At 40.5% G+C, this 12120-nt stretch overlaps 1 protein-coding gene across 1 annotated transcript in view; it reads right to left on the bottom strand.

The window, feature by feature from the left end:
- Positions 1-522, bottom strand: part of CCNT2 (cyclin T2) — a 48070-nt gene extending 47548 nt beyond the window's left edge. The window contains 1 exon segment of the mRNA XM_007472025.1: positions 343-522. Within this exon segment, the coding sequence (XP_007472087.1) occupies positions 343-500 (158 nt within the window). The 5' untranslated portion in view covers positions 501-522.
- Between the last annotated feature and the right edge of the window lie 11598 nt (positions 523-12120).

Raw genomic sequence — 12120 nt, 5'->3', positions numbered from 1 at the left:
AAGTAGAAACAGCCGCCTCTTTTCTGCGATAATCCCTAAGATTTCCCTCTCGCCCGGGCGGCACTCCTCCCATCCCCCGCCGTCACCACGCGCGGCCCCAAACAGATTACACAACGCAGCCTCCCGGCCCGCATTCACCGGACTCCCTTTCTCCTCCCCTCCTCCGCCGCCGGCCGCTCGGAGCCTCCAGAACCCTAGCCTGTCTTCCCTTACGGCGCGGCCGAGGCCCAGGAAAGACCGAGGCGGCGGCGCCATGTTCGCGGGGCAGCAGGCCCGGCGACTCGGCGAGTAGTGAGGGGAACAGGGCGTGAGAGGCGCAGGGCCAAAAATAGGAAAGGATACACATTGAGACGTTGTCCCATGTCCTGGATGAGGTTGGCCGCCTGCTGGCGGTACGAGAGCTCTTTATCCGCCTCCACTCCGCAGCGGCGGCTCGGCGTGTTCTCCAGCTGTTCCCGAGTAAAGAACCAGCGAGAAGAAGCTCCACGGCCGGACGCCATGACACTTCCTCCTCCGCCCGCTCCCTCACAGCCAAGGCCGCGCGACCCCGCCCCACTCCGCTCGCCGTAGACCACGCACCACCCTTTTTCACCGCCGCCGCCGCCCGTGCGCGTGCGCGGGGGCCGCCCTACCTGCTCGCCCTAGTCTTTTGCTTTCTTTTTCCGGCCCGGGCCTCGCTCTCGCGCACGGGACCACAATGCTCCGCGCCGCTTGTCATTTGGAGGCGCCCAAAGGTGGGGGAAAGCTGGAAGGGAAAGGTCAGCGCGGTGCATGCCGGGCCTAGGATTGGCTGGGAGAAGGGCGGGGAGGAGAGGCGAGAAAAGGCTGGTTTCGGGTCGGGTGGCGAGAGACGCGGGCGGGCGGCTGCGCCGTGGGGCCTGGGCGTGGGCTCTGAAATCCCGGCTGGTTCTTGGGCCGGGAGTCTGGCGGCGCTTTACAAAAGAGAAGAACCTTCCTCTGTCGCAGTCGCGCGCCACATCCTCCATTTTACTCTAGCGTCTGTCTGCGCAGTCTCGTAGGCTACCGACTCCGGAGTCCCCGACGGACAGCCTCCGCCCAGCGGGCGGCTCTCGGAAGGACCTACCTGGGAAAGGGTGCATAAGAAATGCTTCCCCCCGCACCCCCCCACCCGCCTACGTTTGTGCCGCACTTTAGTTCTTTTTTCCTACATTATTTTGTTTGAATCCTATGACCACGCAGGCCGTGGGTTTATTTTTTTGCTTGCCAAAGGTTATCTGATTAGCAACCAGAGGAGCTGAATTTCTAAACTAGGTTTGGAGTCCCTATCTGTAGTGTGTTTTCAAATCAGTCTGTGATTTGAAAGATAAGGTTAAAGAGAAGCAGATAGTGTAAAAGGAACTGAGTTAAAAAGTTATCAGTGCTTAATATGGTAACACCGCACATATCTACTGATTCACTCTTTATCCTGTCCCTGGAAGAAATTTTGCAGACTGGGATTCGGTGGGTCTCTGGCTCTGAGCCAACGCCTAATATGTGTGAATAAAGTCGCTAAGTTTTAAATTTTAGCTATTTGCCAAAGATACAGCGTACAGGAAGACATACTTTTTTGTTTGCATTGTTATATCAGGATTCCTTTTTAAATTAACTTTTATTGGAGAATAGTTGCTTTACAATGTTGTGTTAGTTTCTGCTGTACAGCAAAGTGAATCAGCTATAAGTATATATATATCTCCTCTTTTTTGGATTTCCTTCCCATTTAGGTCACCACAGAGCATTGAGTAGAGTTCCCTGTGCTGTACAGTAGGTTCTCATTAGTTATCTGTTTTATACATAGTAGTGTATACATGCATGAAGTCATACTTCGAAAGGCAATAAATACTACTTTTCATTGAGTTCTTGATTATATCTCCAGGCTTTTGTCATTGTTTCGGGGCTCCCATGCTCAATGTACTGATATACCTTGGCTCTGCCTGCCCCCGTCAGGCCACAGTGTTGAGCTGTTGATTTGGTAGGCAGCTATCATGAACATTGTCTAAGTTCTTACCTACCTTGCCTCACATCTTAGGCTGCTTAGAGGTTCCAGGATAGATTGACTTAAAGCAGCATTTAAAAAGTGTCTACCTCCAACGCTCATTCATGATAAAAGCTCTAACAAACTAGGAATAGAGGAGAACTTCTTCAACTTCATGAAGAACGTTTATAAAAACCTTACAGTTAGCATCATACTTAATGGTGAGAAACTAGAAGCTTTCCTGCTAAGGCAAGGATGTCCCCTGTCACTGCTCCTTTCAATGTTGTATTATAAGTCCTATAAGAAAAGGAAATCAAAGCTAAGCAGATTGGGAAGAAAGAAAGAAAACTGGCTTTGTTCATGGATAACATAATTGTTCATGTAGAAAATCTCAGTCCTAAAAAAAACTGGAACTACTAAGTGGCTGTAGCAAGATTATAATATAGAAGAGTGAATTGCTTTCCTGTATACCAGCAACGTATAATTGAAATTTGCGGTTAAAAACATAATACCATTTACAAAAAGTAATACTTAGGTATGAATCTAAAATATGTACAGGATCTGTATACAGAAAACAACAAAACTCTGATTAAGGAAATCAAAGTAGATATAAGTGGAAGGATATTCTGGGTTCGTGGATTCGAAGATTTAATATCATTAGATGTCAGTTCTTCCCAGCTTGATCTGTAGATTCAAATGCAATCCCAATTAAAAAAATTTAGAAAGTCATTTTGTAGATATGGGCAAATCGATTCTAAAGTTTATATGGAAAGGTAAAAGACCCAAAATAGCCAACACAATACCAGAGAAGCTGAACTGACTTTATCCGACCTCAAAGCTACAGTACCAAAGACAGCGTTTGCTGGCAAAAGAATAGACACATACATCAGTGGAACAGAATAGGGAGCCTGGGAATAGGTCCACACAAACATGGTCAACTGATCTTTGACAAAGGAGGAAAGGTAATTCAATTGAGAAAAGATAGTCTTTTCAACAAATAGTGCTGGAACAACTGGACATGTGTATGGAAAAAAAAGAATCGAGACAGATCTCACAACTTTCACAAAAATTAACTCTAAGTAGATCATATCCCTAAATGTAAAATGCAGAACTTTAAAACCTCTGGAAGATAACATAGGAGAAAATGGAGGTGACCTTGTGTGTGGCAATGAGGTTTTTGTTTTTTTTTTAATTTTTATTGGAGTATAGTTGATTCACAGTGCTGTGTTAGCTTTAGGTGTATAGCAAAGTGAATCAGTCATACATATATCCACTCTTGGGCTTCCCTAGTGGCGCAGTGGTTGAGAGTCCGCCTGCCGATGCAGGGGACACGGGTTCGTGCCCCGGTCCGGGAAGATCCCACATGCTGCGGAGCGGCTGGGCCCGTGAGCCATAGCCGCTGAGCCTGCGCGTCCGGAGCCTGTGCTCCGCAACGGGGGAGGCCACAACAGTGAGAGGCCCGCGTACCGCAAAATAAATAAATAAATAAATAAATAAAAAATATATCCACTCTTTCTTTAGATTCTTTTCACATATAGGCCGTTAAAGAACTGAGCAGAGTTCCCTGTGCTGTACAGCAGGTCCCCACTAGTCATCTATTCCATATATAGTAGTATGCATATGTCAATCCCAACTCATCCCTCCCCCACCCTACTTGTCCCCAGGCAACCCTAAGTTTGTTTTCCACATCTGTGGCTCTACTTCTGTTATGTAAGTAAGGTCACTTGTACCCTTTTCTTAGATTCCACATATAAGTGATATCATATGATATTTGTCTTTCTGTGTCTGACTTGAATTCACTCAGTATGACAATCTCTAGGTCCATCCATGTTGCAGCAAATGGCATTATTTTGTTCTTTTATATTGCTGAGTAATATTCCATTGTTACATATGTACCACGTCTTCTTTATCCATTCTTCTGTTGATGGGCATTAGCTTGCTTCCATGTCCTGGCTACTGTAAATAGTGCTGCAATGAACATGGGGTGCATGTATCTTTTCAAATTATGGTTTTCTCCAGGTATATGCCTAGGAGTGGGATTGCTGGTCATATGGTAGCTTTATTTTTCTTTTTTTTTTAATATTTATTTATTTATTTGGCTGCGGCAGTTCTTAGTTGCGGCACGCCGGATCTTCGTTGCAGCATGCAGAATTCTTCGTTGTGGCGCGGGCTCTTTGTTGCAGTGTGCAGGCTTCACTCTAGTTGTGGCAGGCTCCAGAGTGTGCAGGCTCAGTAGTTGCAGCACGTGGGCTCTTTAATTGTGGCACATAGGCTCTAGAGCGCACAGGCTCACTAGTTGCAGTGCGTGGGCTTAGTTTCCCCACACATGTGGGATCTTACTTCCCCGACCAGGGATTGAACCCGTGTCCCCTGCATTGGAAGGCAGATTCTTAACCACTGGACCACCAGGGAAGTCCCCAGTAGCTCTATTTTTAGTTTTTTAAGGGAACTCCATACTGTACTCCATAGTGGCTGTACCAGTTTACCTTCCACCAATGGTGTAGGAGGGTTCCCTTTTCTCCACACCCTCTCCAGCATTTATTGTTTGTAGATTTTTTGATGATGGCCATCACCGGTGAGAGGTGATACCTCATTTTAGTTTCGATTTGCATTTCTCTAATAGTTAGTGACGTTGAGCATTCTTCATGTGCTTTTTTGGCCATCTGTTAGTCTTCTTTGGAGAAATGTCTATTTAGATCTTCCACCCATTTATGGTTTTTTTTTTTTTTTGCGGTACGCGGGCCTCTCACCGTTGTGGCCTCTCCTGCTGCGGAGCAGAGGCTGCGGACGCGCAGGCCCAGCGGCCATGGCTCACGGGCCCAGCCGCTCCGCGGCATGTGGAGGCACGAATCCGTGTCCCCTGCATCGGCAGGCGGACTCAACCACTGCACCACCAGGGAAGCCCTTCCACCCATTTTTTGATTGGGTTGTTTGTTTTTCTGATATTGAGTTATATGAGCTGTTTGCATATTTTGGAGATTAATCCCTTGTTGGTTGCTTTGTTTGCAAGTATTTTCTCCCATACTGAGATTGTCTTTTTGTATTGTTTATGGTTTCCATTGCTGTGCAAAAGCTTTTCAGTTTACTTGATCCCATTTGTTTATTTTTGTTTCTATTTGTATTACTCTAGGAGGTGGATCAAAAAAGATCTTGCTGTGGTTTGTGTTCTGCCTATGTTTTCCTCTAAGAGTTTTATAGTGTCCAGCCTTACATTTAAGTCTTTAATCCACTTTGAGTTTATTTTTGTGTATGGTGTTAGGGAGTGTTCCAGTTTCATTCTTTTACATATAGCTGTCCAGTTCTCCCAGCACCACTTATTGAAGAGACTGTCTTTTCTCCATTGTATATTCTTGCCTCCTTTGTCATAGATTAGGTGACCTTAGGTGCATGGGTTTATCTCTGGACTTTCTATCCTGTTCCATTGATCTATATTTCTGTTTTTGTGCCAGTACCATGCTGCTTTTCTTTTTTTCTTAAGGTTTTTTTTTTTAATGTGGGCAATTTTTTTTCTTTTTTTTTTAATTATAAAAATTTTTTTATTTTTTTAATGTGGACCATTTTTAAAGTCTTTATTGAATGTGTTACAATGTTGCTTCTGTTTTATGTTTCAGTTTTTTGGCCCCAAGGCATGTGGGATTGTAGCTCCCTGACCAGGGATCAAACCCGCACCCCCTTCATTGGAAGGTGAAGTCTTAACCACTGGACTGCCAGGGAAGTCCCTACCATACTTTTTTGATGGCTGTAGCTTTGTAGGTAGTCTGAAGTCAGGGAGCCTGATTCCTCAAGCTCCAGTTTTCTTTCTCAAAATTGCTTGGGCTATTGGGGGTCTTTTGTGTTTCCATACAAATTGTAACATTTTTTGTTCTAATTCTTTGAAAAATGTTGTTGGTAATTTGCTAGCAATTGCAATGAATCTGTAGATTGCTTTGGGTAGTAGAGTCATTTTCACAATATTGATTCCTCTAATCCAAGAACATGGTATATCTCCATCTGTTTGTGTCATCTTTGGTTTCTTTCATTAGTATCTTATAGTTTTTTGAGTACAGGTCTTTTGCCTCCTTAGGTAGGTTTATTCCTAGGTATTTTATTCTTTTTGACGTGATGGTAAATGGGATCGTTTCACAATTTATCTTTTTGATCTTTTGTTGTTAGTGTATAGGAATGCAAGATATTTCTGTGTATTAATTTTGTATTCTGCAACTCTACCAAATTCATTGATTAGCTCTAGTAGTTTTCTGGTAACATCTTTAGGATTTTCTATGTATAGTATCATGTCATCTGCAAACAGTGACAGTTTTACTTCTTTTCCAATTTAGATTCCTTTTATTTATTTTTCTTCTCTGACATGGCTAGGACTTCCAAAATTGTGTTGAATAAAGTGGTGAGAGTGGACATCCTTGTCTTGTTCCTGATCTTAGAGGAAATGCTTTCAGTTTTTCACTACTGAGAATGATGTTAATTAACTGTGGGCTTATCGCATATGGCCTTTATTATGTTGAGGTAGGTTTCCTGTACGCCCACTTTCTGGAGTGTTTTTATCATAAATAGGTGTTGAATTTTGTCAGAAGCCTTTCCTGCATCTATTGAGATGATCATATAGTTTTTATGCTTGTTTGCTAATATGGTGTATCACATTGATTGATTTGTGTGTATTGAAAAATCCTTACATCCCTGGGATAAATCCCACTTGATCATGGTGTATAATCCTTGTTTTTTTTTTTTCTTAACATCTTTATTGGAGTATAATTGCTTTACAATGGTGTGTTAGTTTCTGCTTTACAACAAAGTGAATCAGTTATACATATACATATGTTCCCATATCTCTTCCCTCTTGCATCTCCCTCTCTCCCACCCTCCCTATCCCACCCCTCTAGGTGGTCACAAACCACCTAGCTGATCTCCCTGTGCCATGCGGCTGCTTCCCACTAGCTATCCACCCTACGTTTGGTAGTGTATATATGTCCATGCCACTCTCTCACTTCGTCAGAGCTTACCCCTCCCCCTCCCCATATCCTCAAGTCCATGCTCTAGCAGGTCTGTGTATTTATTCCTGTCCTACTCCTAGGCTTTTCATGACATTTTTTTTCTTTCTTAGATTCCATATATATGTGTTAGCATACGGTATTTCTTCTTCTTCTTCTGACTTACTTCACTCTGTATGACAGACTCCAGGTCCATCCACCTCACTACAAATAACTCAATTTTGTTTCTTTTTATGGCTGAGCAATATTCCATTGTATATATGTGCCACATCTTCTTAACCCATTAATCTGTTGATGGACACTTAGGTTGCTTCCATGTCCTGACTATTGTAAATAGAGCTGCCATGAACATTTTGGTACATGACTTTTTGAATTATGGTTTTCTCAGGGTATATGCCCAGCAGTGGGATTGTTGGGTCGTATGGTAGTTCTATTTGTAGTTGTTTAAGGAACCTCCATACTGTTCTCCATAGTGGCTGAACCAATTCACATTCCCACCAGCAGTGCAAGAGTGTTCCCTTTTCTCCACACCCTCTCCAGCATTTATTGTTTCTAGATTTTTTGATGATGGCCATTCTGACTGGTGTGAGATGATATCTCATTGTAGTTTTGATTTGCATTTCTCTAATGATTAATGATGTTGAGCATTCTTTCGTGTGTTTGTTGGCAATCTGTATATCTTCTTTGTAGAAATGTCTAATTAGGTCTTCTGCCCATTTTTGGATTGGGTTGTTTATTTTTTTGTTATTGAGCTGCATGAGCTGCCTGTAAATTTTAGAGATTAATCCTTTGTCAGTTGATTCATTTGCAAATATTTTCTCCCATTCTGAGGGCTGTCTTTTGGTCTTGTTTATGGTTTCCTTTGCTGTGCAAAAGCTTTGAAGTTTCATTAGGTCCCATTTGTTTATTTTTGTTTTTATCTCCATTACTCTAGGAGATGGGTCAAGAAGGATCTTGCTGTGATTTATGTCATAGAGTGTTCTGCCTATGTTTTCCTCTAAGAGTTTGATAGTTTCTGGCCTTACATTTAGGTCTTTAATCCATTTTGAGCTTATTTTTGTGTATGGTGTTAGGGAGTGATCTAATCTCATACTTTTACATGTACCTGTCCAGTTTTCCCAGCACCACTTATTGAAGAGGCTGTCCTTTCTCCACTGTATATTCTTGCCACCTTTATCAAAGATAAGGTGACCATATGTGTGTGGGTTTATCTCTGGGCTTTCTATCCTATTCCATTGATCTATCTTTCTGTTTTTGTGCCAGTACCATACTGTCTTGATTACTGTAGCTTTGTAGTATAGTCTGAAGTCAGGCAGCCTGATTCCTCCAGCTCCATTTTTTGTTCTCAAGATTGCTTTGGCTATTCGGGGTCTTTTGTGTTTCCATACAAATTGTGAAATTTTTTGTTCTAGTTCTGTGAAAAATGCCAGTGGTAGTTTGATAGGGATTGCATTAAATCTGTAGATTGCTTTGGGTAGTAGAGTCATTTTCACAATGTTGATTCTTCCAATCCAAGAACATGGTATATCTCTCCATCTATTTGTATCATCTTTAATTTCTTTCCTCAGTGTCTTACAATTTTCTGCATACAGGTCGTTTGTCTCCTTAGGTAGGTTTATTCCTACATATTTTATTCTTTTTGTTGCAGTGGTAAATGGGAGTGTTTTCTTAATTTGACTTTCAGATTTTTCATCATTAGTGTATAAGAATGCCAGAGATTTCTGTGCATTAATTTTGTATCCTGCCACTTTACCAAATTCATTGATTAGGTCTAGTAGTTTTCTGGTGGCATCTTTAGGATTCTCTATGTATAGTGTCATGTCATCTGCAAACAGTGACAGCTTTACTTCTTCTTTTCCGATTTGGATTCCTTTTATTTATTTTTCTTCTCTGATTGCTGTGGCTAAAACTTCCAAAACTCTGTTGAATAAGAGTGGTGAGAGTGGGCAACCTTGTCTTGTTACTGATCTTAGTGGAAACGGTTTCAGTTTTTCAGCATTGAGGACGATGTTGGCTGTGGGTTTGTCATATATGGCCTTTATTATGTTGAGGAAAGTTCCCTCTATGCCTACTTTCTGCAGGGTTTTTACCATAAATGGGTGTTGAATTTTGTCGAAAGCTTTCTCTGCATCTATTGAGATGATCATATGGTTTTTCTCCTTCAATTTGTTAATATGGTTTATCACTTTGATTGATTTGCGTATATCGAAGAATCCTTGCATTCCTGGAATAAACCCCACTTGATAATGGTGTATGATCCTTTTAATGTGTTGTTGGATTCTGTTTGCTAGTATTTTGTTGAGGATTTTTTGATCTATGTTCATCAGTGATATTGGCCTGTAATTTTCTTTTTTTGTGATATCTTTGTCTGGTTTTGTTATCAGGGAGATGATGGACTCTTAGAATGAGCTTGGGAGTGTTCTTTTGTCTGCAGTTTTTTGCAATGGTTTGAGAAGGATAGGTGTTCACTCTTCTCTAAATGTTTGATTAAATTTGCCTGTGAAGCAGTCTGGTCCTGGACTTTTGTCTGTTGGAAGATATTTAGTCAGAGTTTCAATTTCAGTACTTGTGATTGGTTTGTTCATATTTTCTATTTCTTTCTGGTTCAGTCTTTGAAGACTGTACCTTTCTAAGAATTAATCCATTTCTTCCAGGTTGTCCATTTTATTGTCCTAGGCAATGAGTTTTTGGATACAACACCAAAAGATGATCCATGAAAGAAAAAATTAAGTTGGACTTCATTAAAATTAAAGACCTCTGCTCTGTGAAAGACACTCTTAAGAATGAAAATACAAGGAGAAAATCTTTGCAAACACATATCTAATAAAGAACTTGTATCCAAAATATGCAAAGAACTCTTAAAACTCAGTAAGAAAACAAAGAACCCAATTTAAAAATAGGCAAATGATCTGAACAGATATTTCACAAAGAAGATATACAGAAGGTAAATAGACATATGAGAAGATGTTCGACATCATGTATCATATGGGTATTCTTAGTAGTAGTTTATAATTGCAAAAGCTTGCAAGTATGACTGTCCATGAATTGAGGATTGGATGATTTGATACATCTATGCAATAAGATACTAGTCAGCTCTTAAAAAGAAGAAGGCATCAAAGTGCTGAAAGAAGAAAAGCTACCAACCAAGAATACGCTACCAAAAAAGCTATCCTTCAGAGTTGAAGGAGAGAGAAAGAGTTTTCCAGACAAGCAAAAGCTAATGGAGTTCATCACCACTAGACTGGCCTTACAAGAAATGTTGAAAGGACTTGTTTAAGCTGAAACAAGAGGATGCTAATTAGTTGCAGGAAAACATATGAAAGTATAAATCTTACTAGGAAAGGTAAATATGCAGTGAAAATCAGAATAATTTAAAGTTGTAAACGTGGTAGGTTAATCACATACAAAGCTTGTATGAGATAAAAAGGCATAAATAGTAAATGAAAGCTATAACCACAATACTTAGGTAAGAGATATACAAGATAAAAAGATGTAAATTGTGACATCAAAAACATAAAAAATTGGAGAGGGAATAAAAATAGAGTTCTATAATTCATCCAAACTTAAGTTATCAACTTAAAATAGACTGATATAAAAAGAAGGCAGGGACTTCCCTGGTGGTGCAGTGGTTAAGAATCTGCCTGCCAGTGCAGGGGACACGGGTTCAAGCCGTGTTATGGGAGGATCCCACATTCCGTGGAGCAGCTAGGCCCGTGCGCCACAGCTGCTGAGCCCGTGTGCCACAACTGCTGAGCCCGTGTGCCACAACTGCTGAGGCCCGCGTGCCTAGAGCCTATGCTCCGCAACAAGAGAAGCCACCACAATGGGAAGCCTGTGCAGTGCAACGAGGAGTGGCTCCTGCTCACTGCAACTAGAGGAAGCCCGTGCGCAGCAACATAGAGCCAACACAGCCAAAAATAGATAAATAAATTTATTTTAAAAATAAATAAAAATTTAAAAATGATACCTTAAAAAAAAAAAAGAAGGCAGCTTTTATGTGGAAGGACCACCAAGGTATTAAGTAGGAAAAAAAAAAGGAAGATGCTACTGTTTGGGTAAAATGAACAAAGGAATATGTACATGTAAGTGCTTGTATGACTATAGATTTTAATTAATTTATTTTCACACACACACACACACACACACACACCACACAATATTTTATTTTTACAAGATATAAATAGACTGACACCAAGCATTGTAAATGGATGACCACAACAAAAGCAACAATGATTACAATTACCAAACACGAAACACACTCATACTATGTCATGATGTGGACATTCAGTCCAGTAATCCTCCACTGTAACAGCTCCTTTACTTTGCAGTGAAAATTGATTTGTATATTTTTTGCCTCTGAGTCCTTGTGGGATTTTTTTTTATTCAAACAGAAAGTCAAAAAAGTTATAATCATCCTCATCAGTTCACTCAGTCCCATGTAATTAATTTTTTTTTCATCTTGATCTTTTGTTAGCACTTTTATGAGTTCATCAGTTTTCCATTAGAGTTCTGAAAATGCTTATTGATTCACTTCAGCACTGTAGTCAGTTACCAGAAACATGTACTTGTCAGAGTCTTTTCCATGAATTCCTTGAAGATGAAACCCTCTTACAGGAACATATTTGTATAGATTTTCTTTACAAGAATACACATATACACACAACAGGTAAAATTGGTTCCCTCTGGGAGACATACATTGAATTTGATCTTTCTGAACTCTTCTGACATGTTCATGTATTGAGTTTTCAAAAATAAACTTAAAATTTTTTATTAGGTACCTAATAAAACTGCGTAGTGTTTTATATTCAGAAATGAATACTTCAATTCACTTTTGTTCAATTTTGATTGTAAAGAAGCCTCAGAATGGTGTCTGTAAGCTAAAAAAATATAAAGTGGGTATTTATTTCAATTAACTTAATCTTAAGTGATTGAATATACTTTTTTTGAATTTTTATTTTTTTATACAGCAGGTTCTTATTAGTCATCCATTATATACACATCAGTGTATGCATGTCAATCCCAAACTCCCAATTCATCACACCCCCACCCCCACTCGCCGCTGCTTTTCCTCCTTGTTGTCGATACGTTTGTTCTCTACATCTGTGTCTCAATTTCTGCCCTGCAAACCAGTTCATCTGTACCATTTTTCTAGGTTCCACTTATATG

Source organism: Lipotes vexillifer, unplaced genomic scaffold, assembly GCF_000442215.2.
Source record: "Lipotes vexillifer unplaced genomic scaffold, Lipotes_vexillifer_v1.1 scaffold233, whole genome shotgun sequence".
Lineage (NCBI taxonomy): Eukaryota > Metazoa > Chordata > Mammalia > Artiodactyla > Lipotidae > Lipotes > Lipotes vexillifer.
Note: the sequence above shows the minus strand (reverse complement) of the source record. Positions and strands in the feature narration are given on the sequence as shown.